General features: G+C 46.4%; 1 protein-coding gene across 2 annotated transcripts in view; it reads left to right on the top strand.

Moving 5' to 3' along the window:
* CSNK1G1 (casein kinase 1 gamma 1) overlaps nt 1-27,451 on the top strand; it is a 99,860-nt gene that overhangs the window by 36,603 nt on the left and 35,806 nt on the right. For both annotated transcript variants that reach the window (XM_054272515.1, XM_054272514.1), the window contains exons 3-5: nt 5,756-6,171; nt 11,719-11,759; nt 15,941-16,010. In XM_054272515.1, the coding sequence (XP_054128490.1) occupies nt 5,994-6,171; nt 11,719-11,759; nt 15,941-16,010 (289 nt within the window). In that variant the 5' untranslated portion in view covers nt 5,756-5,993. The remainder of the gene's footprint in view (nt 1-5,755; nt 6,172-11,718; nt 11,760-15,940; nt 16,011-27,451) is intronic.

Below are 27,451 nucleotides of genomic sequence, written 5' to 3'. Positions count from 1 at the left end.
CTTTGTCAAAGGTTGGAACAGGCTGCCCAGGGCAGTGGTAGAGTCACCACACCTGGAAGTGTTCAGAATGTGTGGATGTGGCACTTGGGGACGTGGTTAAGTGGTGGCAGTGCTGGATTAATGGTTGGACTTGAAGAGCTTAGACAGCCTTTTCAACCTTATGGATTCTGTGATTCTAACATAAGATATTTGTTAATAATAATCTGTTCATTTGTCTCCTCAGGAGCAGGGCAAATCTCAAAACTCTCATTATTAGAACAGTGACTTTGTCAGGAGTAATAACAGGAAGGCTGCAGAAGAAGAAAATTTTGTTGTGGCCAGTTGGAAGGACAGAAGCAGGGTAAGAAATGCAACATAAAAGCAGTGGGATAAGAAGAATTAAGGGGTATGAAGCCTGTGGAGATGTGTGACCATGCAGAAGAGAGCAGAGCTGGGAATGAAGGCTTTCCTAATTGCACTTTAATTAAGGCAGAGCACTGACACCTTGGAAGCTGTTAAGGCACACAGTGAGGCAGAGCACACAAAGCCAGCTTGATCCTCTAAACTTAGGGGTGTAAGCATAAAATGAGTTGGTAGATGCTAAAAACATGAGCAACACATTGTGTGTGTCCTGGTTTCAACATTTCTCCTTACCTGCAGCTTGGCTGCTCTCCCTTTTCCAGAGGGTGAGTGCTTTGTCCCAGTCTGTGGCAAAGTTTTCTGCTGCTGAAGGCTCTGCTTTTTCCACAGTGTGAGGGTGGAAGCTGGTGAGCTCATATCTGTGTGTTTATAACGTGTCAGTTGAGAGCCCTGGAGGATTTTCTAGTCTTTGAAGTCATGTGGGAAGTAGCAGATCTTGTCTGGAAAGTGCTCTCCACATCAGGAGACTTAGCAGACGTATTCACACAGGCACGTGGGGTGGATGTTGGAGAAGCCAGTGGGAAGGCATGTGCCTTGTCCTAAAGCAATGATCTTGGAGCTGCTTTGAGGAATTGTGGTCCTGTGTCTGTAGAGAGCAGGGTGAGTTCACCCATCCCAGCAGAAAATGGGGCTTTCTTGGACATTTCTTCTTAAAAGATTAAAAAAAGGAATTATTGGGCTGAATTGCTGCTTTTCAGGGTGTTGCTCCATCCACCTGGCATTTTCAGTTTTATTTCTGGCATGTAGTGACTCCTTCAGGGATGAAAACTACACACAGACCTGGAGCAGGCCTGCTTGCTTGCTTCAATTTGAAGAAGGGGATGTTCACTGACTATTTCAGTTTGGGCAGATTTCTGAAATTGTGCCACAAACCAAGACTTTAAGAAAACTTGTTCCTGTCATGGAATGGTCTCCAGAGTAACTCAAGGAGGTCAAAGAAGTTTTGAGTTCAAGGGAAGTGAGCTTTCCCTTTGGGGAACAAGGGAAGGGGGGAGCAAGGATGGCTTTGGCTTCATTGCACCAACCTCTCATTTGTGATGTCCTTTCCTGCATCTGAAGGGCTCCCCTGAAAAATGGTGTGGCTGTGAGCAGAGTCTCTGTGCCATTCATTAAACACTCCTTTATGCTGGACTGTGGATATCAACACAAACAGCAGCTGCCCTCCAGACCTGCCTGGAATTGTTCCTGTCCAGGACCAGGCTTGGAGCACCTGGGATAGTGGAAGGGGGTGAAACAAGATGGGTTTAAGGTCCCTTCCAACCCAAGCCATTCCATGATTTAACACCACCTGGAAGCTGGTTTCTAGCTGTAGTGCTGTGGGTTTATCAGTGGAGGACAGGTTGTGACATAGATTTGGGTCTTAATGTTTGGAAGTGTGTAGGATACTGTGCTGTTGTTTTTTACTTAGCTAACTGTGCTGCAAATAATCTCCTTTCAAGCCTGTTTCTTTCATTAAATAACTGTTCCTGTGTCTCCAACTGTATTGTAGTGAAATCAATCCTGGAATTGGGCTGATTCACCATTAGGCAAATATCTTCATGGAGCTCTGTTCAAATGGAAGTAACTTTGAGGAGCAATCTTGCTGAGTGGGTGGAAAGGTAGGAAGGAATCATTATAAAAAAGTTTCAATCATGACAGGAAGTCATCCTGGTGTTCTGAGCAGCCTTTAAATATTAATGTGACTGACAGTCTGGTCTTCATTCTGCTGCTGCTTCCCGTCCAAAGCCAGCAGAGTTTTCTCCTGGTCCTCAAAGGCCATATTTGATGCCATATTTATTACTTACACTTTTGGTAGGTGGTAATGATGGTGTAAGATCTTTGTGTGATCCGTGTGCTGCTCCTCAGCTTGGCTGTGATAAAGAGCTTCTCAGAGGTGTGGTTCCCTCACCTATTGCTGCTCTGAATTCCTGTTTGCAGGAGGCTTTCAGCTGAGAGAATGGTTGGTGTTTGCAGACTGCCAGGCTGACCTTTCCATCCTTCTCCCCAGGGAGAGCTGATCCAGATGGGGAGCGGGGGAAGGAGCTCATAACTGTTAACATGTTAACATCTCCCTTTGTGAGCCACAAGATGTGTGGTGGGACTTGTGCTTGATTTGCCTGAGGATAATGGGCTTGCTTGTCCCATCTGAGATGTGCTGAGCAAGGTATGAACTCAGCAGAGTTTGTGCTCTTGCTGGAGATTTTTTTCTGTTTCCATTTCTGAGGTTGTAGGTAGTTCTCTGTCATAAATTATTCAGTCTTGACTGAAATAATGACTTTGGTCTCCAGGGAGAAAAAATTCTTCTCTGGCTTTGGCAAGTTCTGCTGTGATTTCCAAAGTGTTACTGGGTTTTTACTCACAGAATTCCTGTGTCCTGCTCATCTTCCTTAGTGATCCAACCCTAGGAACACTCCAGCACAATGGAATCATTTAGGTGGGGAAAGCCCTGTGAGATCACAGAATCCAGCCACTCTCCCAGGTCCCCAAGTGCCAGACCCATACGTTGTATCACATGGAAGATGATAGCTTTAACTGCAGATAAAACATTTGGCTGGAATGTTCTGTGTCTACTTCTCTTGCCATAGCAGAGATAGACCAGATAGACCAAAACTTCCCATGCTTCAATTTTATTTTTCCAAAATTTTATCAGAAGACCAAATAGACAGATAGATGAAAACTTCCCATGCTTCAGTTTTATTTTTCCAAAATTTTATCAGAAAGACCTAATAAAATGTGTATGTGAGTAAATCCACCTGCTACTAGAAGTCATTCTCACGTTTGGTGTGAGTTGAGCAGCAAAGCTCTGTAGTTTCACTGATGGTTCTTTTTCATGTTGTTTGTTTTGAAGGCAGTCTCTCCTCCCAGGACAGCCTGGGGTGGAGTCCAGTCAAAGTGATTTTCTGATATCTGATAGAGCCTCATCACTGCTGCTGCTGCCTGGTTTCACAGGGCAGACACAGCTCTGCTGTGTGTGTGCCAAGCGTGGCAGCTGAGTGGGGATGTGTGTGATGAAAAACCAGCTCGGCCTGTTCACTGGTAACGGAGGCTTCCTGCTTATCCATATTCAGCTCTGAGTATTAAATCTGGGATTAATTTGAGGGACAACTAAAGCTTGGTAATGCTAAATAATTTCTTGTACATGAACATCTCCAGCTCTTTTGTCTAGGCCAGAGGTACAAATGGTGTTTCACACATTGCATGGGAGACTGGTGGTATGGCTGAGACTTGGAGGTTCTCAGTTGACCTGGTGATTGTCAGACCTCCTGGACATGCTGCAGACCTTTTCTGTGTGACATTTTCTGCAGGGATCCACAGCTGTCCCAAGTGACAAGGAGAATTCTGATACCTAAAGGGGATTAATGTACAGGAAGGCTGAGGAGAGACTTGTTACAAGAGCAAGAAGTGACAGGACAAGGGAGCTTGAAGCTGAAAGGATGTGTTTAGATTGGATATTAGGGAGAAATTCTTCCCTGTGAGGGTGGGCAGGCCCTGGCACAGGGTGCCCAGAGCAGCTGTGGCTGCCCCTGCATCCCTGGAAGAGTCCAAAGCCAGGCTGGACAGGGCTTGGAGCACCCTGGGCTAGTGGAAGGTGTCCCTGCCCATGGACAGAGGATGGAATTAAATGAGATGGGCTTTAAAGTCTCTTCCAACCAAACCATTCTGTGATTCTGTAAGTACTCAAGGACTGGAATTCCCAACTGGTAGTCCCCTGCATTTTGTGCATCCAGCATGAGTGACCCCCACCTTCTATCGAGGTGCCTTAGGTCAAACAAAAAGTCTCCAGAAACAGAAGTGTTCCACAGCTGGAGGCCAGGGAAAGCATTGTGAGATTTCAGAAGGGCTCCTGCTTCTGTTCTCTGTGGATGGGTAACAATCCTTGTCCTTTATTTTTGGATAACTGGAAGTTAGTAGCTTAGCTTCATCCTCTTGTAGACCAGAGGATCATCATTGAACAGGTTAATGGTTGGACTCGGTCATCTTGGAGGTCTTTTCCAACCTTAATGATTTCATGGCAAAATGAACGGAAGGAACTCTTGCTAAGCCCTCTACAGAGGTATTGCTGCAGGAGAAGTGAGCCAGCTGCCTGAGTAAAGTAACTTCTGAGCCCTTGTTTGTGTTTTGTGTCCTTCCGTGGGACTCTTGGGTGGGTGGTGTCATTGAGCACTTGTGTGATTGCTTCGGAGGCATTGGAAGTAGGACACAAATTTTACTTGTTGATAAAATTATACAGGAACTGTTCTATTCACATCTGGAAAACCTGAAAGCATCAGTGTTCCTGTACCTTTGTATCCTGGGATATGGGGGGCAGTTCCAGGTGTGTTTATTCTAATCCTTGCTTGAAAACTGCACCCCAAGAGTGCCCGATACCATCTCCTGATGCAGCACCTGTGCAGACCAGACACCCTGCAACCTTTCCCTTTATTGTGCTGATTTCTTGGGAAGTGAGGGGAAGCTCAACCACCAGGCTGGTACCTCTGGACTGTCCTTGTGGGGCAGGACCTCCTGGGTCCTTGCAGCTCCTGCCAGTCTCCTCTGGTCTTGTTCCTGAGCACAGAAGAACCATTTGGCCTGCAAGGGTTGAGAGGCATCTATGTTTTGTCCCCTTTAGAGTGAATTATCAGCTTTTAAAAAAAAATAATTCATGCTTTGGCTCTTCATTTTGGTCATCTCTGTAGGTCAGCAGTTTCAATTAGCAAATATATCTGAGGTCAGTTTGGACTTCAGTGATTCTCATGGGTCCCTTCCAACTTAGGTTATTCAAGATAATCTAGATCAACTTGAAAAGAGGTAAAAGGAAGGAGAATTTATTTAAATGATACAAAATTTTCTTCTTCTCTTGGCGCTTTTTATTGGCTCCTTTGTATTTTTCATCTGGCTTTTCTGTAGTACTTGATAAATGTATGAAGTGAGGAAAAACCAAACCTACCCTTCACAGGGGCTTTAAAGGTGGGGTGTGGTTTCCTCACAGTGTCCACCTGACGTGCTGGTGTGGTTGGAATGGCTCTGGTTACTGCTTGTGGTGTCAGTCCTGATCACTCCAGTGGAATCATGGAATTACAGACTGGTTTGGGTTGGAAGGGACCTTAAAGCTCAGCTGGATCCACCTACAGCCAAGGGCAGGGGCACTTTCCATTAGACAGGTTGCTCCAAACCCCATCCAGCCTGGCCTGAGACGCTTCCAAGAATGGGACAAGTAGCAGCAGTGGATGGACAGCACTTACATTTCTTCATGGCATCAGGGCTTTTTAAGAAAATGATAAAGTTTCCATATAGCTGTTAAATTCCTCGAGGCCAGGAAAGCTCCGGGCATTGTTCCTTTCTCACCTGGTATTTTAAAATAATGATTTTTATTTCATGCATTTCTTCTTTCCCCCAGGTAAGAAACCAAAAGCAACCTGCCTTTATTGAATTCTCAAGAACGCAGCCGACCCTTTGGTACATTATCAAGATGCATTAGGAAACTGGATCTGGTGCCAAAAGAACTCCATGAGTTTCCATGACTCTCTTGAGCTCCAGCGCGGATACTTTTGGATATAAATTTCTGTTCTAAGGAGGAGAGTGTGTACTCCAGCTGCTTTCTGCCAGCCCGCTGGCAGAGGTATTTCGCTAAGATCATGGACCATCCCAGTAGGGATAAGGATGAAAGGCAGCGGACGACGAAGGGAATGCCGGGCAGGAGCGGGCACGGATCGCGGCCGAGCTCGTCGGCGTCCTCCGGTGTGCTCATGGTGGGACCCAACTTCAGGGTGGGCAAGAAGATTGGCTGTGGGAACTTTGGAGAACTCAGACTAGGTAAGAAGCAAGCGTTTCAGTGGCCTGCATTGTGCAAAATAGCATTTCACCACTGGAATAGGAATACATAGAAACCTAGCCTGGCTCGAGAAATGCGTGCGCTGTATGGTTTCCCAGGTGTTGAGCTGTCTTATCCGAAGCTCCTGACTCAGAAGATGTAACTCTTAGAGTGATTTTGATTTGCATAAAGTCAAAGGGAATACACTGGAGAGGCCAAAGATGCAAATTTTGAACAATCTCAACAAATGACGACTGTTCACAGCACTGAATGTCTTGCCTAAGGTGAAAAAACAATCTCAACTGTGAATTGCTGATTCTTGCTCTCAATTTTTTGTTTGTAAGCTAGCACACCCATTTAAAGGGATGGGTAAAACTCTTTCTCAGCACTCAGACTCAATTCCATGTCCTTCTCTAGCCTCACTGCCCTAATTCCAGCCCCATCACTCTGTGCCTGCTCTGTCTGTGTGCTGGGTTTGCTGGCGAGGAGCAGGATGTGCAGAGTGGCCATCTGGCTCCCCCAGCCAGCCCCACATTTGTTCATGGTCTGTTGGTTTCCTGACCACATCTTGCAGCTGGTTGCCCAAAGCAGATGGTCCCACTGCTGCATTGTTTGTTTAGGGCTACTTAAGAGACCAATGCAGAGCAGGGCACTGGGCCCTTAAGTCCTCCTAAAAAAACAATGGCTGTGTTTTAAATGAGATGGGGGAAGCAGCTGGTGTTGCTTCACATAACTCAAGGGTCGTAACACTGCTGATAGTGTCTTTGTAGATTCCTGCTCAAAATCTGTCATCCTAAATGAATCTGTGTGATTTCCCTCTCTGAGGTTGGGTTATTGCATCAATACATGGTGTGAAGATCAACCAGCTCACCTCTGGTGTGTCTCAGTAAATGCGTATTTTGGTTTCAGCATTGCATCAGAGAAGTTTTATTGATTCATCCGAGCAGAGATAACACTCCTAAGGTGGAGAGAAACCGAGGGCAAGGGTGGAAACTCCCACCTTCCTGCACATGAGTATAACTGGCAGCTCAGATAAATTTGGATCCTTACAGTGACATAACATGAATTGCTCTGTTGGATTCTCAAAGCTCCCCCCAGCACACGTCACACACTCAGGATCCCCAGGGAGATGTTGAGCTGCTTTGTAATCCAAGCTCTGCTCTGAGGTTTAGCACCTGTAGTGGATCCCTCTGGCTCTTGAGTTTATTCAGCTGGTGCCCAAATCACAGAATCACAGCCTGGTTTGGGTTGAGAGGCACCTAAAGCCCATCCCATTCCACCTCTGCCATGGGCAGGGACACCTTCCACTGTTCCAGGCTGCTCCAAGCCCTGTCCAGCCTGGCCTGGAACAGTTCCAGGGATGCAGGGGCAGCCACAGCTGCTCTGGGCACCCTGTGCCAGGGCCTGCCCACCCTCACAGGGAGGAATTCCTTCCCAATATCCCATCCATCCCTGCCCTCTGGCAGTGAGAAGACATTGCCCCTGCCTGTCTTGTCCCTCCATCCCTTGTCCCCGGTCCCTCTCCAGCTCTCCTGGAGCCCCTTTAGACACTGGAGGGGACCCCAGAATCTCCCTGGAGCCTTCCCTTGTCCAGGTGAGCACCCCCAGCTCTCCCAGCCTGGCTCCACCCTCAGAGCATCTCCATGGCCTCCTCTGGACTCTCCAGCAGCTCCAGGTCCTGCTGCTGTTGGACCCTGTGCTGGGGCAGCTCTGCAGTGGGGTCTCACCTGAGGGGGCAGAGGGGCAGAATCCTCCCCTCCCCTGCTGCCCACACTGCAGGGAGGCAGCTCCTGTTTCCAGGATGCTTTTTCACATTTCTCAAAATTTTAGTGATGCTGATTTTGTGACTCATGTAAAGTTTCATGGCATGGGCTTTACAGAAGAGATTTCACTTCTGAAAAAGTGAGTTTACAGAGAAATTCACTTTTAAATTGCAACACCTGTTAATTGAGTGTTTCTTTTTTTTTAATGATACATGTATTGTTAATTCTAGTTTACTAAAAATTTAGGCAATGAGCCACACATACTGATAACAGCAATTTGTTGCAAGGTTCTTACAGAAGCTGTATTACTCTTTTTTCCCATTTCTCTTGCTTTTTGCCAGTCACTATCACTTTAAGAGTTCCTGTTTGCTCAAATAGCAGCTATTTCTCTAGCACAGCCCATGGTAATTATCGCTGGGGGGAAGGAGAAGCAGCAGCTGAAATCCGAGCACACACAAGTCTCTGATAACAGTTTTGTCCTGTGAAGATGAATGATGTGCCCTCTGCTTTTTTGCCTATTTTTTACATGGTTTCAGAGCAGTTCAGCACCAACATCACAGGCAGAACAAAGTCATGCACTGAGAAGCAAAGGGAAAATAGGCTTTTCCAATTCCCTGAAGAATTTCTCTTTTTTGAGGTGTTGTGTTTCAGTTGAGGCTGCTCTTGTTTGATTCTTCAGGGAGGAGATGGCACTTACCTAATGAAGCTGTTTGCTGTCTATACCCAGCTCACTGCTCAGGGCTGATCTTTCTTCCTGAAAATACAGATCACCCAAGGACATGGCTTTTTTGGGGCATGTGGGAGCAGCACAGTTGGATTCCAGCCCTCAAAGAGCTGAGATGGGGAGCTGAACACAAAACTTAGCATTTGGTAGGACAGGGGAAACAGCCACAAGTTGTACCAGGGGAGGGTAAGGCTGGATATTAGGAAAAAAATTCCTCCCTGAAAGGGTGGATGAGCATTGGAGCAGGCTCCTCAGGGAAGAGCTGCAGTCACCATCCCTGGAAATGTTCAGAAAAGGAGATGTGGTTTAGTGGGAATGGTGGGACTTGTTCGAATGTTGGCCTTGATGATCTTGGACGTCTTTTACAAAATAAATGATTGTGTGATCTGAAACAGGGGCTGCACCTTCACTCAGCACAAGCACAGATCTGCAGCACAGTCAGGGGATGTCACTGTGCTCCAAAAGCCTTTCAGGCTGAGGCAATGCTTTTGATGGAGCAGCAAGTCCGTGGCTCAGGTCTGGGTGCTTCCACTGACAATTCTGTCATATTCCAAAGGAGAAGGGATGCATTATGTCACCTGCATTCACGTGGGAAGCTTCCCCAGGAGGATTTCTCCAGGCCTTGGCAGTGAGATGTGAATGTATGGATGGACTGGGGAGAGCAGAGAAGCCCAAGAAGATCCATCTCCAAAATGATGCATCTGCACAGGGACAGACCATTGGGCACTTGGGACATGCCTGATTTGCTGTCCCTTCCACAGCTCCTGGTGTAGGAGCTTCCCAGCCCCTGCTCCTGCCCTGCCCTCCACATCTAACATTATTCCACTCAAATCATGACTTTGGAAATATTGGTTATTTCCAAAATTTGGTTATTTTGGTATTACAGCCCCAGTATCAAATGTTATTACCATGTTTAAATATTTATTTTACTGGTTTGCTTGTTTTGAAGCAGAGTTCCTGGCTTCAAACTGCAGCCTGGGAGGCAGCTGAGTGATTCTCACTTTTGGGAGCTCCTTCCCAGTTCCAATGGAACTGCTCTGACCTACCAACCTACAAAGAAGCAGCTTTTCTGCTGGTTTGGGGCCTGCTGCTCTTCTAACAATTTTTCCAGTTTCAAGCAGGGTGAAAAACTGTGTTAACTGCCATTTTTAAATGGTACCTGAAATAATTTTTAAATTATACACTGTTTTGAAAATGCTAGATAATGTTTCAATCCGAGCAAAAAGACCAATTCAGCAAAATGAAGCTGGAGCTGCCACTGGGGCTTATTTGCTGGTAGCTAATGCAGAGCAGAGCAGATAATCCAAGTGTATTTAGATTTCCTTCCCTTAATGTCCTCACATCTTCTGCCCCCAGCTGCTGGCTGCAGCCCTGCTCTGTGTCAGGGGGTGGAGGGGTTTATCTGCCACCTCCTTTTCCATGGATTTGGCCTGTGAGCTCCTTCAGTGCTTCCTGCTGTCAGTGGGTTCCTGATGAAACTGCAAAATCTCCTTTCTACTTTTAGTTTCCAGTCTGGGCATAATATTATGGTTTTTTTCTAAAAGATGGAAAGAAATACATGGAAACCCCCCATGTGTGTCAGGGGTTAGGGCTGGAGCTCAGCTTTCAGCTCTGCTGGCAGAAAACACCCTCTGAAGGTATCTAAGCTCACATTTAAATCCCTGTCCTGTGCATCACCAGGTTAGAACAATGATGTCTTCTATTACTGAGAGATGTCAGAAAAATCCGCTTGGTGCAGCCTGGGCCTGGGAACACCCAGTCACAGATTCAGAGGCCAGAAATACCCTGAGTGATACAGCAGGGAACGCACCAAAAGAAGTTAAATGCAGAAAACATGAAGCTGTTATAAAGTAAACTGAATTTCCTCTGATATTTCAGGATTTAAAGATGACTGTGTGTCTTTTCCCATGTTCATAATGTCTTTAATTTCATTGAGTCTCCCTGTGCTGTTGTATCCTGTGCTGAGAGGACATGGAAGGTTTTTTAATGCTGTCGTGTGGATATGGAAGAGCTGCTGCAGCTCCTGCCTGCTCTGAATGATGTCACTCCATGTCCTGGGCTTTCTCAAGAGCTGGGCTCTCCCAGCATCAGTACCCATTACAGGAATTAGAAAATAATTGAGTAAGAGAGCTGAGCAAAGCTGATGCTACAAATAAGCCCTGATAACTCCTGGATTTTGGAGCTGCTCAGTAAAAGCATGACTTGTGCTGTGACACTGATGACAGAGATCAACATTTCCCTAAATAAATCCACAGGGAGCTTTTGTGGTGGGACTTCCTCCCTCCAGGGGGACAGTGGGACTGGGACACAGGGGCTCCAGGGACTGCCCAAGCATTTTCCCTGTGGTATCTCCTCCAGGAGAGTTTGCTGTGTGCCAGGTGGAGAGCAGTGACTGCTGCAATTCCCTGCCAGGGGAAGCAGGGGACATTGAGGGATAGGATAAGTGGCAGTGCCAGAGCACAGGGAGAGATGCTCTGTGACACAGAGCTGTGCATCACTGCCTCACATCACTGAGGAGGCCCAGGGCTGCCTGCAGACACCAGACAGGCTCCTGGAGGACAATTCCCCTCCAGCTGTAGCACACATGGGTGCCAGCTCTGCTTCAGTGCACCTGGATTGAGCTCAGCCTGTTGTGCTCATCTCACATTCCTGCCCTTCCTGCTTCCCAGTGCAACTCCCTGCACATCCCAGGATGGAATTGTTCTGTGTCCAGCAGATCCAAGGCGTTTCCAAAAGCAATGACACTCTGACTCTTCAATTTTTGTTCCCAGACTTTTTTGGCATCGTGGATAATGAAGCCTGATGTGTCTGGGATACCACATGGAGCAAAATACAATTGCCTTGTGCTAAGTGGAAGGTGTTATTTACCTGCCCTGCTAAACTGCTGCAAACTGTTCATTATTTTGATTATTTGCAGGCAAATGCTTTGTTAAAGGCAGGGACTTCAGGGGGAATTGGGAAAACAGCCCTTTGGCATCAGTGTCATTATTTCTCATTGTGCCTCGAGGTGCAAGTGTTGAATGTGGAACTAAAAGATTTTTTTTTTTCTTCTTCCTTTGCAGGTAAAAATCTCTACACCAATGAATATGTAGCTATCAAACTGGTAAGTAGTAGCTTCAGGTGTCTTTCAATGACTTCATCTGAAAAATTCAGACCAAAAGCAAGTTTTTCAGTTTGGGCTCAGTGCTGCTCCCACCCTCAGCAGGGAATGATTTGTCAAAACTAAAATAAGTTCTTAAAAGCAAGAAAAAAACCCATCCTTCCACCTTTGGAAGGTTTTTGGTACCTGAAGGATCTGTAGCTGTCTTGGAGCAGTGAGAGACTTGTTCCTTTGCCCTCAGTGAAGGGCACTGGTGGTGGGGTTTGCTGTGGCTCAAACCTTTCCATTCAGGGCTCCAGAATGTTTGGTTAGGAGTATGGCACTGTGCAGCCTGGTGGTCCATGTTTTTGGAGTCCAGAGGCAGGAAAGAGGGTGTTCCTTTGGTTATAATTCCCTGGGGGAGAAGAGTACAATTTGGTCTGGTGTGGTGCTGAGAGCCTGAAGATGCAACAGGCAAAACAAGATCCAGTTTGGTGAAGATCAGTCTTCCTTGGGTTGCAGAGATACAGTCTCATCATCTGTGGAATCTGGGGGATGAGGAGCTCCCTAACTTGTAGCTCTCCTGCATTTGTAAACTCACAGCCCAGTAGTTTGTGTTTAGGCATTAACTTTTCCTATCTGTAAGCTCAGGCTTTCATTAGTCCCTTGGGGTTTCAGATTCCATGTCTTCACCTGATGGGCTGAGCTCTCATGTGAACACTCTGTAAACATAACCCAAGCCCTAAAATCTGAAGTTAAAGTTGTGCTGCTGTATTGACACTGCAGCAAACCCCTCAGTTTGCCCAGTTGATGGGATCTGGCAAAATGAAAGCAACCACTCCTTACAGAAAATGAGGATGGGTTTGATGTATTAATTGTGATCACATTTGAGTGCCTCAGATTCCATATCTCTGGCATTCCCCTTATGATGTCTAGTAGATGAAAAATAATTACAGCTTTGCTGGAGAGACTTGTTTTCACACCTGTTAGCGAATGCCAGAAGATGTTCCCTAAAGTAAATAAATGAATGTCTGCAGAGGAATTCAGGAACAGAGTATCCCACACAGGTTTGGGTATCCTGGAAGGGATCTTAAAGTTCATTTCATCCCATCCCGTGCCATGGTGGAACACCAAGGGCACCTCCCACTATCCCAGGCTGCTCCAAGCCCTGTCCAGCCTGGCCTTGGGCACTGCCAGGGATCCAGGGCAGCCACAGCTGCTCTGGGCACCCTGTGCCAGGGCCTCAACACCCTCACAGCCAAGAATTCCTTCCCAGTATCCCATCCATCCCTGCCCTCTGGCAGTGGGAGCCACTCCCTGTGTCCTGTCCCTCCATCCCTTGTCCCCAGTCCCTCTCCAGCTCTCCTGGAGCCCCTTCAGGCCCTGCCAGGGGCTCTGAGCTCTCCCTGGAGCCTTCTCTGGTCCAGGTGAGCACCCCCAGCTCTGCCACCCTGGCTCCATAGGAGATGCCCTTGATATGGATGCACATCAGAAAGGAGAATTGTTGCTTTTAGCCCTTAGAAAATGTGCTGTGTACACAGGCAAGGTGTTTTATTGAGGCAATAATGCTTCTAGTTTGTTCCACAGATAATCCCACAAAGCTGTTGCATTGGAAACCATAAGTTAAAACACAGCTGTACCAGTCCAAAGGGTGCTTTTTTCTCTCAGAAAAGTGGCTGCAGTGACACCTCTCAGTAACCTGAAGCTTTTCCATATGGCAGGACTCAGTGGCATTGCCTCATGGCTGCCTCAGCCTGTTTTTCTGGTCACATTCTTCATTTTTCTTACTATTTTTCCCCCCAAATAACTGAAAGTTAAAGCAGTTACACTGCACCACTCTCCAGTTTCATTTGCCCTGTTGTGATCCAGGCTTAAAAATCTCAGGTTCTTCTTGTGTGAGGGGCTGGAATTGCCATCTGATGGCCATCCAGGTGTCCATATCCATGCTCTGTTTTGGAGAAGTTTAAGGAAGGAGCAGTAGGAGATATGGGGGTTTCTTGATCTCCTAATCTTAGACAAAATTCCACAGGAATAAGAATGACTCAGCCTCCTCAGCAGCAAATACACTTTTCTTACATGTGGACTTAACTGCTATTTTCTTTATCCTTCAAGTAATTTGGGGATTAGTGGTGGAGTAGCTGTAAGATGTACTTATAGGCAGCATTTTCTTTTATCTCCATTGTTGGACCGAGTCAAAGCTCTGCTCCAAGTCCTTCAAGCTGTGAGATCCTCTCCCAGCACTGCAGCCCTGCTGTCTCAGCTATTCCTGCCTCCTATTAGAGCTGGGAAATGAGGAAATTGTCTGATAGATACCAAGAGCCCATCAAAAAGTGCTGTGAAATTCCATGCTAAGGCCTCACGGTTTCTTTTTGGGACTGAGGCTCCACTTTGGAAAACTGCTGGCAGTGGAGGTTGGTCCTTGTGTGTGGTGTCACCATGTAGCTTCTGGTCCTGCTCTTCAGCTGCCTTACTTGGTCAGGGCCATCTGGTTCATTCTTCTGAGGGTTTTCCAAGCTGCTCTGCTGTGCCCACATGAGGAATTTCTTCCCTGGGAGCAGCCAGCCTGGTGCCCCCCAGCTGCAGTCAGAGCACCAGCACCAGCCCGTCCCCTCGCAGCAATGATGACACCCCTGCTTCCAGCTGTGGATTTTCTCTGTTAGGCAGCAGCAATTCGGTTGTTTTTGCTACAAACACAAAATCTGCCATCATCCCTAAGCCCTTGGCCTACAGGACAACCATCTGTGCTGGTATGATCTCCTCAGAAGCTGCCATGACTCTGGCAAGTGTCCAGAGCTCTGGCTCCGGCAGATCCTGATGCAGAAGCAGCTCAGGGCTGCCCCTCCTGATTTTGTCATGAGCAGCATCACGTCCTGCTGCATCAATCCTTCCCCTTTGCATGTTTGGATAAATAAACTACTCCCCGAACATGCTGAGCTCCTGTTGCCCTGAATCCCTGTGCTTTGCACGTGTCTGTAGACCCTCCCTCAAGCCACCAACAATTATCTTAATTTTTATATAACAAGCTTTTTTGTGTTTGCCTTTGGTGCAGGTTCAGTTTTTCCTCCAGAATATTTTTTTCACATTGTTTGCTGAGTATTTGGTCATATTTGTCTGCTGGAGCTTTAAAACATCGGGAATTTGATGACTTTAGAGTCCTTTTCCTACCTCAGTGATTGTATGATTAAGCTGGGAAGTAACCAGGAGCATTCATTCCCCTTGCTGGGAAATGGATGGGATGACTTGAGCTGATGGGGAACAGCTTGGCTACAAGTCAAACTGCCTGAATTCCTGTACAGAATTCCTTCTCCACACTTAGAAAGAAGCCTTGGCTGTGGATTTCACAGCCAGTGTGGACATCAGCCTGTGCAGACTAGAGGTCAGCAAAAATTGAGGCAGTATGAACTCCTATCTCCAGGGCTGTTGGTAAACCCCATCCATGCCCATCCCAAGTGCACAGTTTTATTGCAAATGTAATTACTCCAGTCTCTTAATCCTCTCCATATTAACTTCATATTTTTAGAACCTCTGTAATCTTGCACGTTAATGCCTTGATGGATTGTAGGCATTAAGTCTTGTATGTAAAACACAGATGAGTAACAGTTAAAGAATGGGATGGTTTGGGTGCATTGCAGACTTGCCCTCTTATTTTTTTGTATTTTGTGGATGAAAATAGAATATTATTGAGTGTTTCAAGATGTTTGACTGACAGCTGCCATAAGGAGGGGGAGACTTTTTCCTTTTTCCCAACTGGCTTCACTGTGGTGCTTGCTGTGAGTGACTGTGGTCTGATCTAAAACACACTTGTATGACTCAACATTTTTGAGAAATACAGGCTGGAGACCAGCAAAAGCACTGTGGGCAGTCACAGAGCCCACAGAGTGAACTGGGGCTTGAGCTTCTGCACCCTTGACTTCCCTCTGCCAATGTCCAGGGTTGTTCTTCAAGGACCAGCAGCTCTATGGAATGATCTTTGAATTTCATCACTGCAATGAATGAGCTTTGTATTTAAATGAGGATGTTATTTCTCCTCCAGAGAGCAAATCTTACTGCTTTTTGTTCTTTTCTTATTTAAATGTCATTTAATGGTGAAGTCAGTTGCTAGAATTTCAATTTGAGGTGTATTAATACTGCACAAATCTTCAAGTATAGGACAGAACTTCTTTTAGTCAAACTCATTTTAACCAATTTATTTATTTTTGTCCTAGGAACCAATTAAATCCCGGGCACCACAGCTTCATTTAGAGTACAGATTTTATAAACAACTTGGAAGTGCAGGTGAGTAAACCTACCTTAAGCTTATCAAAAGTTTTATTAAATTTCTTTAATAAAGGGATTTCTTTATTAAATCAAACACCACCATAGTATTTGTTGTGTAACTCTGACTTGAACTTAGGGATCTGGGCCAATTCCATTTATCCTCACACAAGTTTTGGAAGTGATTTGGTGAGAATGGGATCATAATGATGATGTTGTGTAATTGTGTGGGCCTAAAACCTTGAGTTTGTGAGGATATGCTGATATGGAAATACTCCTGTAAGTGTGTTTGTAAAACACAGGAATTGCCAATGGATGGAAAGTTATTTGTGTATGGAACAACACCCCTTAAGTAGGTGATCTAAAGTCTAAACCTAGGAAACTGTTTTCATTTTTACTTGTTAAATCATAAGAGTGTCCACAAGCTCCATGGCTTCTCTGTGCAATCATGGTCTGTAGCAAACAGGAGAAAAATAGAGCAGAATCAGCCAAAGGTGGAATTTTTTATACATTTTTTCTGGCAGTCTCTGATTTCCCTGATACAGAGCTTGAGCTGTGTCTAACAGTGTTTGGATTTTTCTTCCCTGAATTTATGGTTGCTTTTTAAGCCTGCAGAGCCTTTTAGCATGTGCTGTTTCCCGTGCCAAGGATTTCCACAGCCTCATGCAGGGTGTTCCACTGCTCAGGGAAGTCTCTGTGAAGCAACAACCTTCTCTTCTCCTTCTGTGCCTTGAACATGTATTGACTTTGGCTTTTGACAAGTTTCTTACATTACTGTAGCGTTTTTATACTTCTGATTTTATTTTTCCTGTTTTCCTTGAATGGACCCAGCTTCCACTTGCAGAGGGTGTCTGATGGACATCCAGAAATACTTTGGTGATAATATATTACCAAAATACTTGGTTAAACTTCTGCTGGAGTTCTGTTGGTGCTTGTGATGTCTGGGATACCCCAGCCCACATGTCTTGTGACACATGAGTGAATCCCAGCCTGCTTCTTCTACACCACTTGGCTTCCTTCCACTCTTTAGAGATGTTATTACAGAATTATAAAATGATCAGAGTGGAAGAAGTGGCTTTATTTTGGTCAGATTAAATATTTTTAGGTTTTCCTCTGTTCCTAAAGAATTTAAGCTTTCCATCCTGTAATATTTACGCACTCAGAACATTCATGGAATGGTTTGGGTTGGAAAGGACCTTAAAACCAGTCTCATTTCACCTCTGCCATGGTCAGGGACACATCCCACTATCCCAGGGTGCTCCAAGCCCTGTCCAGCCTGGCCTTGGGCACTGCCAGGGATGCAGGGGCAGCCACAGCTGCTCTGGGCACCCTGTGCCAGGGCCTGCCCACCCTCACAGGGAGGAATTCCCTCCTAATCATGCAGCATTTGTGCAGGGGCTGCTGAGAAGCCTCCTGAGCACCCTGACTGTGTTTCTGTCTCTGTGGTCCCACGGGTGTCACACACCCAGCTCTGGATGCCTTTGGAAGCTCTTGTGCTGCAGTTCTGCTAAAACAATTGGAAATTGGCCAAGACTTGAGGGGAGGATGTGAACTTCAATTCTGGTCTCACCATGAAATGTGGAATCCCAGCAAAATAAATTTTGGTGGAGTCAAGCTGCCAGGAGCAGGGAGGCTTGGCTTGGGAAGAGTGTCTGGCTGGAAAAACAGATAAATAAGTGCCAATAAATAATTATTGGGGTAATAGAGGGGTTTGTTCTCAGTGATGTTGTGGTAATGGTCCTTGCTCTGGAGCTGCTCAAACAGCCAGGCTTGAGCTTCCAGTAGGGATGTCTGGTTCCTTGGAATTGTCCTACAGCAGCCAAGCCAAGACTAGGAGTGTCCGAACACATGGTGTGCATGACTCAGAGAGAGCAACAGTAGCACTGCATGTGACATTCTGCTCAATAAATCAGCCAATTAATGCTGCCAAGTGACGTGTCTGGCTGCAGCTCCCACTGTTAGCTGGAGGAGGGAGAGCAGAGGGAGCCTGGTTGTGACACCACAGGAGCCACCTCGTCCCCTCGTCCCCGTTCCACAGCCAGATGGTCCCAGAGAGCTCTGAGATGTCAGAACTGTTATCGCATGCAGCTTTGGGAGCAAAATGGGGGATTTCTTCCTAATAAGAAGAGTTTTAATGGTGATTTCCTTCTTGGATGTTCAGAATAAACATTTTTAAATGTGTTACTCTTGGTAGTAGTTAGAGGAAAACTTGGGCTGGAAGGGACCAACCTCCTTGGCCAGTACCTGAAGGATGTATGTGGGTATCAATAACCTGCTGCACTTGACATCATCAAAAACTACTGAAAATAGTCTTTTTTTCCTTTTTCTAAGTTATTCAGTCAAGTTTTGCATTTCCCTTGGTTCAGCTGGGCAGAGTAGCAAACAGCCCAGTGATTCAGAAGCTAAATCCTGAGATGAGCTTCCATGAGAGATGTTTCTACATGAAGAGAGGATGTGATAACTGCCTGTTCCTTAGCAGTGGCTCTCCCTGTGCCACGTGCTCCATCAGCCTCCATGTTCCAAGACTTTCTGACAGGGCACTGAAGTTGCATCTGTTCCCTCCCAGTCAGCTTGGATTAGCAAAGGAGCAGACTGGATTTCATGTGTCTCAGACATCTTAAGATGCTTCACACTAGATTAAGTGATGGAGCAGGGAGAAGTTTGTCAAAGGGATCTAAACTGCAGGAATGTGGCTCTTCTTGGTGCTTTTCGGAACTGCTCAATACTGGTGGATAGATCCAGGGGGTTCAGAGAAAGTCCTGAGTCAGGAGTAACCAACTCACAGATATCTCTGATGTGCTGCTTTGGATATTTGATGCTGTCTCTGATGTTTTAGTGCAATTCCCTTCCTCTAACTGGAGGAATGCTTGCACATAGAAATGGATTTTTGTGATCCTTCCTTGAACATTTCTCCCTGCAGAAGTCAAGCAAAGCCCTGCTGCACAGTGACCATCTGCCAGCTTCTTCCCTCTCACTGTGGAATTAAATATCTAACAACCTAAAATAGTGTCTGAGCACTTTGCTTTCATGTGAGCAGCAAAACAAAGCAGCAAAGCTTGGGCATGGAGTCAGAGACCTGATGGTCAATCCATAGGGTGTCTCAGGAAAGCACATTTTTCCTTTAGGAAATGTAATTCATTTAGGGTTTGGGTAGTCTGGGATATGATCCATTTGCTCACCAAGGTAATTGAAATAATTTTAATCAGCTCTGTGCTAACTAGTTGCATTGCTCTCATCAGTCCTCTAATGCCAGTGTTGTACTGAACTGTTTAATGATTGGTTTTTGTCCTAAAAGCCACATTGCTCCAGCATCCTGACTGGAGTCAGGATCATTCAAGTCTCCAAGATGTTTCTGGTACTGGATAAATCATTTGAGCATGTCACTTGTCCCCTGTACTTTGGAGTTTGTGAAATAAACTGAGTTATTTGTCCATGGTCTAACACACCCAGGTCCTTCCTGGAATAATTCAACTTCTTGGGCAGTTAGCAAAGGACAAAGCTTTGGCTTTGCTTGAACTGTCCCCTGCACACCCAGCAGCATCCCAGGACCCTCCTGCTTGGTTTGGGATGAGGAAAAGCCACTGCTTTTCCCATGGCTTGCAGGAGTCCTGCAGCAAGGGGTCCTGCTGGTGGCACACCAGGGTCTCAGTGAGTGTGTCCTGTGGATAACAGGAATGGTTTTTTTGTTTTGAGGCTGACTCCAGATTAGAGGAATCTAATCTTCTTTTCAGGAGCTGCTGGAACAAGTCCAGAGGAGAGCACGGAAATGTTTCAGGGGCTGGAGCCAGGCTAGGAAAGCTGGAGGTGCTCACCTGGACAGGAGAAGGCTCCAGGGAGAGCTCAGAGCCCCTGGCAGGGCCTGAAGGGGCTCCAGGAGAGCTGGAGAGGGACTGGGGACAAGGGATGGAGGGAGAGGACACAGGGAATGGCTCCCACTGCCAGAGGGCAGGGATGGATGGGATATTGGGGAAGGAATTCTTTCCTGTGAGGGTGGTGAGGCCCTGGCACAGGTTCCCCATCCCTGGAAGTGTCCAAGGCCAGGTTGGATGGGGCTTGGAGCAACCTGAGCTAGTTCATCTCATTTTACCCCCTGTCTATGAGGGGGTAAAATGAGATGAACTTTAAGGTCCTTTCCAACCCAAACTGTTCTGGGCTTTGTTACCACATTTCAAAGCAGCTCTGGCATCTCTCCCTGAAGCATCACCTTGGGAAGGTAAAATGGCAGTAAAAACTTGCAGGTTTCTTCTGGCTGCACGGAGCTGATGCTCAAGCTTCCACATAGTGACAGCTTCTGCCTGTGCACGTCGTGTGCACAAGTCATGCATTTTTGATTCAGTAGTAGTTTATTTTTATATCAGCTGGCAGATGAGTCACACCTTCCCCCAGCCCTCTCAGTCCCACCTTGGCACATGTGATTGATTCATTCACACACGTGCATTGTGCCACTGCTCTGGAGCCACTGGTCATTCCCAGCATGGGGAGGTGACACTGGCAAGTGGCCGTGGGACGTCATGAGCCTCCAGAGTGGCGTGGTGAGGAGCAGCAGAGGAGCCTGATAGGCTGGAGAATCCCAGGAAACCGAGATCTCTGCAGTGCCCAGCCCACGCAGGGGATGAGTCACAGAGTAGGAGCAGAACGTTCTGAGTCAGGGAGGAGGGCTGTGTCAGTGCATATAGAATATTGACGGATTCTGTGGTTTTGTTTTAATTCCTGCTCTGTAAACAAGTTCACCTCTAATGAAGTATGGAGTCTCTGTGTTTACTTTGGGATCTCTCTGTGTTGCACAACTCGCCAGAGCGAAGCAGTCTGTTTACTTGTCAGGAGGTAGGACTGAGGGAAATGAAGGTGTTATAAATAACCAATCCTTTGCATAGTCTAGTCAATATTTGCATATATATTCCTCAGTGTGGCTGAGCTGTCTGCTATCCATGCTGCCTATGGAGCTCTCCTGTTGGGATTGCTGCTGTTGAGCACCTTTTCCTGTGTTGCTCTTGCTTTACCCACATGTGATGGTGTTCACAGGGCTCTGAGGATGAGGGAAGAGACGAGGATCTGACTCCATGTTTCAGAAGGCTTGATTTATTATTTTTATACTATATATTACATTAAAACTATACTAAAAAGAATAGAAGAAAGGATTTTATCAGAAGGCTAGCTAAGAATAGAAAAAGAAAGAATGATAACAAAGGTTTGTGGGTCGGCTCTGTGTCTGAGCCAGCTGACTGTGATTGGCCATTAATTAGAAACAACCACCATGGCCAATCCCAGATGCACCTGTTGCATTCCACAGCAGCAGATAATCAATGTTTACATTTTGTTCCTGAGGCCTCCCAGCTTCTCAGGAGGAAAAATCCTAAGGAAAGGATTTTTCATAAAAGATGTCTGTGACACCCACACACACTTTGTATGTATCGGTGTGCTTTATGAAGAAATTCTTTCCATGCCAGTTGCACAATGCTGTCATTCACGTGGCAATTAGGGGTCATTTTGTTGAAGCTCCTTATGGGATGGATGTAAACAAGTCTCCCTGGTGGAGCTGCCAACACCACAATTTTATGGGGAGGTCGTTGAGCACAATTCGCTTCCCCGAGGGAGCAGAGTAACTCCCGGCCATGGGAGGGAGGGTTAGTGCAAGTGGTCCCCACCCTCGTGTAATTAAGAAGTGTGAACATACCCATTAACAGTGGCTACAGTCTCTGTAATCTTCAGAATTCCCACTGGTATTTGCCACCTGGATGGAAACATTGCTGTGGGCAGGAGCTGAGCCAGGTCACCCCTCAGCAGGAGCTGGTTTGGGGGGGCTGATCATAAAACCATGGAGTGGTTTGGGTTGGAAGGGTCCTTAAAGCTCATCTCGTGGCCATATGGGCACACCTACTAGACCAGCTTGCTCAGAACTCTGTCCAACCTGGCCTTGAACATCCCCAAGGGTTCCCCTTTGCACCCCAAAGTCAGTTTGGACTTGTGTGGGGCAACACGTGGCTGTCACCTGAGGTATTTTATATCCTACTTATTGTATGGGTTTGTTCATACCTGTCACACTGCAACACTCTGGATGAGCACTGCAGCCTCCTCCTTTGAAATACTGGAAATATTTTATATTGCCAGTGTTCAGTGACTGTAAGCATTCAATAAGTGACTCATCTGTGCAAGGTGATACAAAACTGACGTCTCTTCACAAGGAAACAGCTTCAGGACACATCTCATGTCACTCATTCCCTACCTCAGATGCCTGCAGTACATCTGAAGGTTTGAAGATGTTGGGTTAATTTTCTACCAGTGAGGAAAAATGTCTCCATTCTCAAATCCTGCCCAGCAGTGTGCCCTTGGCCTGAGGTGGGAGATATTCAGCAATGGAGATGCATTTTCTTTCTGCTGAAGATGTTTTTAGGCAAAAATTGGAGACCCTAATGCTGAGCTGCATATTAAGGAATGGTGATCAGCAGCTTCATTGTAAAGTCAGAGTAGTCCAAGGAGCCTGAACCTGAGGGATCCTGGACTTCCAAGCTTTTGAATTGCAGAACGAAATGTAGAGGGTTACTGTAAAGTGCTCAGTTAGACCCTGCTGCTTTCAGGGCTGGCTTGCTGTTGATCTCCAGAGAATTATGTTTCACTATTTAAAAATACATGGCTTTTCTTTCATGTGGCCATTCCCTTGTTAGGAAGGGCTTCCTGAATGTGCACATTTCAGCATCTCAGCATCAGAAGTTTTGACTTCCTTGGGCTAAATTTAGATTTTGTCAATTGGAAGTTATCAGATGCTTTTAGAGCAAGGCCATTAATATTTGAGTATGAGATTAGGGCAGTTTCCTTTTCATGTTCCGAAAAGTCCTCGTGCATCTCCTGCTCTTCCGGTATTTGTGGCAGTGATCACAAATCAAACACCAGCAGCTCCAGGCAGCAGCTCCAAATCAAACACCAGCCACTGAAGGGGAGCAGCAGGATGCTGGGAAGCTGGAAGATGCCTTTCCTGGAGACACTTTTCCATAAACCTGGAGCAGCTGGTCCCATCCAGGTCATCCCAGATGTCCCACTGGGTTCTCCTCGTGGTCAGCAATGCCCATGAGAGCGGGCTGTGGGATGTGCTGCTGCCCTGAGGATCCAGCAGGACTGGAGGAGAGGGACAGACATTTCATCATTAAGGTCTCTGTGCTGCTTCTGGTACCTTCTAGCAGACCCTGAGCTGAAATAAGCCTTGCTGGCTGTGCTGGGAACTGGAGTTCCTCAGCCATCAGAGTGGGGAGGTGGAAACCACAGAACCACAGACTGGTTTGGTTGGGGGGGACCTTAATGTTCCTCTCATTCCATTCCCTGCCATGGGCAGGGACACCTTCCACTATCCCAGCTGCTCCAAGCCCCATCCAACCTGGATTTGAAAACTTCCAGGGATGGGAAAGTCCACATGATACATGATGTTTGAAGATAAACTTTGGAATTTATATTTACATTGGATGAAAAACCCAGTTTGGCAATGGGGAACAGGATAATTAACAAGGATTAGGAGCTGGTTTGCTATTCTGCTTGTTCCTCTTTCTGTGAACATTCCCCTTCTATGAACATTCTTCAAGCCATGGGGATGCTGCACTTAGGAACTAATTGAGGTTTAAAGTGATAAAATTAGTTTTGAGAGGGGCTGCTGTGTCAGGTGTTGAGCACTGCTTTGACCCAAAGCTCTTTCCCCTTTGGATTTAGTGGGATCCCTTCCAGTGCAGCAGAGGCATGCTACACACACTGGAGGTTTCTAAGGTGAAACACTGAGCTGTGCCAGGGAAGTCCTGTTATGGAGGGCTGCCCACCTCCCAGACAGGCTCTCCAATGGCTTTGGAATTTGTGTTTTGGAGCTGTGCCCTGCCTGCTATTGAAAAACATCCTCTCATTGCTGAAAGATAAGGCAGAGGCTCTGCCTGAGTGTGATGGGTCAGGCTGGAGTTCTGAAGTTTTGTAAAAATTTTTCTGTCTGAAAGTTCCTACCCGCTCTCACTTGACTCTCTTAAGGTGAAACAGAGATGGGATCTGATTTGGTGCCTCTGAACTTCTGTTGGCAGCAGGTTCTCCTGCCATTAGAGGGAGTGGGAGGTTTTCCCTCAGGCTGGAAGGACTGTGTGGGTAACACTTCCCTACTCATGTGAAAAATCCCTTTTTACCTCCAATCCTACAGTAGTGATGGGACTGATGGGAGCGAATCTCTTGCTTTGTTGTGGAGAGTTTACATCATTTCATTCTTATCCATCACTTTTTTACTTTTGATGCTGCTGCAGGGGCAGACCTGCAGAAATCCACCCTCCCAGTGGGACCAGTGGGAGTTCTGGGGGCCTGAGCTGCAGGAAGATCCCAGCACAGCTCTGGGGTGACACATAGGGCTGTGCTGCCAGAAATGGCCCCAGATTGTCCCACCACAGTCTGGTGGGAACCTGGCCTTCAGCTGCCTGAGCAAGGCCGAGCATCCTCTTCCTCCTGAGCACCCAAAGGTACATATCCAGTACCACATCTGCTTTATCCAGCTGGGTCTGACCCCTGATCTGCCATCCCAGGTGAAAATGCTGCTGGATCCAGGACAAATCATGCCTGTTGTGTGCCAGTTTGGCCTCAGGTGGCTGTGCTGTGCTGTGCTGTGCTGGTGGCACTGCCTGTGGCCCCTGCTCAGGGCTGTGGCTGCAGCTCAGGCTGGCAGAGCCTCCTGCATTGTCATCATGGAAATGTCACCCTGCGTGCAGCTGGGCAGGGAGCAGGGAAAGCTCTGCCCCCAGCCAACAGTCTCCAATGGAGATGAGCTGAGGAACAGCAGGAGCCACCTGGGACTTGCTGTGATCAAACCAAAATGGTTCTCTGGGCACCAGAGGGGCAATTCAGTACAAGCAATTTGTTTTTGCTGCTTTTGTGGCATTTTTCATCTGCCCAGAAGTAGCTTCTTCCCTGGCACTGCTTCTGGAGTTAAATTTGAGTGCTGCTGAGCAACCAAGAACTCTTGTTGTTGATTTTTCTGGAGGTTATACCTGTAATGTCATTAACTCACATCACTTCATGTGCATAACGTGTTGCTGAGGGCCACTTCTGATCTCTGCTCCCTGTCACCAGGAACACCACCTGAGGGAAGTGTTGGAGCTGTACTAGGGAGGTTTAGGTTGGATTTTGGGGAAAGGTTCCTCCCCCAGAGGGGCTCCCCGGGAATGGTCACAGCCCCAGGGCTGCCACAGCTCAGGAGTGTTTGGAAAATGCTCTCAGGCACAGGGTGGGATTGTTGGGGTGTCTGGGCAGGGACAGGACTTGGACTTGTTGGTCCTTGTAAGTCCCTTCCAGTGCAGGATATTCCATGATTCTATGAATTTATTCTCGAAAGAAAAGAAATTACCAAAGAATCCCATGATTTCATCTCAACTCCCTCTCGGCAGGTAGGGCACAGCAAAGGAAAACTGATCAGGAGCAACTTCCAACTGCTCCTTGGATTTTTATTTTTTGTGGGGGGAAGGAGGGAATTTATTTCTTTCTTTGTTTCTTTCTCTCTTTTTGGTTGGGTTTTTGTGGGTGTTCTTAAAAGCAGAGCCCACTTGGCCACCCAGATGTGCTTACACAGGTATGTGACCTGCAGAGGAGCAGAGTCACAGAATTGTTTAGGTTGGAAAAGAATCCTTCTCAAACCATCAAAGAAAAGAATCCATCTCAACCACACCCCAGCACTGACAAGGCCACCATGACCCCCTGTTCCCAAGTGCCACATCCACGTGGCTCCTAAATCCCTGCAGGAATGTTATTGAGTGGCTCCACCACTGCCCTGGGCAGTTCCAGGGGTTTTCTTTCATCCCTGTCCTTGTATTGCAGGTGTGTGGGAAAAGGTAATTAACTAGAACTTTTGTGGATGGTTTGAAATAACTCTTCTGAAGTTATTTACTGATTTTATCCTTCTTTTAAGGCGTTGTTCTATGTGCCAGCTGCCATCATCACTGGAGCAAGATGTTGAGTTGGATACAAAATCCAACAGTAATGTGTAGATTTGAATGCAGTCATTTCCCTCAAGCCCTAGAAATGTGAATTCAGTCTTTTGAAACTTGAGAAAAAAATCAATTTGTTGTGCTGTTCTTTATTCTTCTGTGTTTGTCAAGAACAGAAACAATTTCACTTGATTAATTTAGTTGTTAGAGCTAAGAAACTGCCTGTGAATGGGTGTTTCTGGGTAAACTTCCCAGATTTTGAAAGTTTTCCTGCATTTGACCTTTCCAGATAGGGTTGATTCTTCTCCCAACCTTTTTTTATCTTTATGAATACAAATATGAATATCTCCTTGGTACCACCTCTTCAAGTGCTTCTTGCTTTGTGGATGTGAAGAATTGTTTAATTGAGAGAAGCCATGATGTCAGGAAACCAGCTTGTACCACTCAAGGAAGATGAAATGCCACCCTCTTCTAATAACACAACGATCCTGAGATTTGTTTTTCTGCAGTTGAAGTAAAAATCAAATTGTTTGGATTTTTACCAGCATCAAGAACAAATATGTTCTTCCTTCTGTCCTTCCCGGGCCTGTTTTTCCCCTGCTCCTTTTCCCCTACCTTTTCTTTTTTGTAGGTTCAAATATTACCAAACTGAAACAAAACACAGAGAGTTAAAATCCATCCTGCATAATGTGAGATAAGCTGGAGTGAGGCTGGAGCCTTGGGAGTGCACGTGGAACTCCCAGGAGATGACAGTGGCTCTGTCTCCTCACAGCTCGTACCCAGCTGTTGCCTTACACTGTGCTTGGTATCATCTCTTCCCATGGAAAGCTCAGCTCTCTCTGCCATCAGCAGGGAGAAGGTGTTGATCCAATATTCCTGTGGCTTTCGCATCCCTGGAAGTGTTCCAGGCCAGGTTGGATGGGTCTTGGAGCAACCTGGTCTGCTGGAAGGGGTCCCTTGCCATGGCAGCTTTGAGGTCCCTTCCAGCTTCTGAGGTTCTCCTTTGAGTGATTTCCTCTCAATTCAGAGAGTGTTTGAGCTGTGCCTTTGAGTGATTTCCTCTCGAGTTCAGAGTGTTTGAGCTGTGCCTTTTCCACATCCAAGGCCAGGATTAGGGCCTTGCTCTGCCTCTCCTCCTCCTCCTCAGCCACTGATGGGCTAAAGCAGAAGGTCCTGCTGCAGAAATTCCTGCTAGGCAGTGGTGCAGGAGTGTCACAGACATCTTTTCATTAAAAATCTTTCCTTGAGATTTTTCTTCCTGAGAAGCTGAGAGGCCTCAGGAACAAAATGTGAACAATGATTATCTGCTGCTGTGGAATGCAACAGGTGCATCTGTGATTGGTCTCATGTGGTTGTTTCTAATTAATGGCCAATCACAGCAGAGCTGGCTTGGATAGAGAGTCTGAGGCAGCTGCCTTTGTTATCATTCTTTCCTTTCTATTCTTAGCCAGCCTTCTGAGATGAAACCTTTCCTTTTATTCTTTTTAGTATAGTTTTAATATAATCTATATCATAAAATAATAAATCAGGCCTTCT

The sequence above is a fragment of the Melozone crissalis genome, unplaced genomic scaffold (assembly GCF_028551555.1).
Source record: "Melozone crissalis strain CALT ecotype California unplaced genomic scaffold, PUWL_Pcris_2 ptg000014l_1, whole genome shotgun sequence".
Lineage (NCBI taxonomy): Eukaryota > Metazoa > Chordata > Aves > Passeriformes > Passerellidae > Melozone > Melozone crissalis.
Note: the sequence above shows the minus strand (reverse complement) of the source record. Positions and strands in the feature narration are given on the sequence as shown.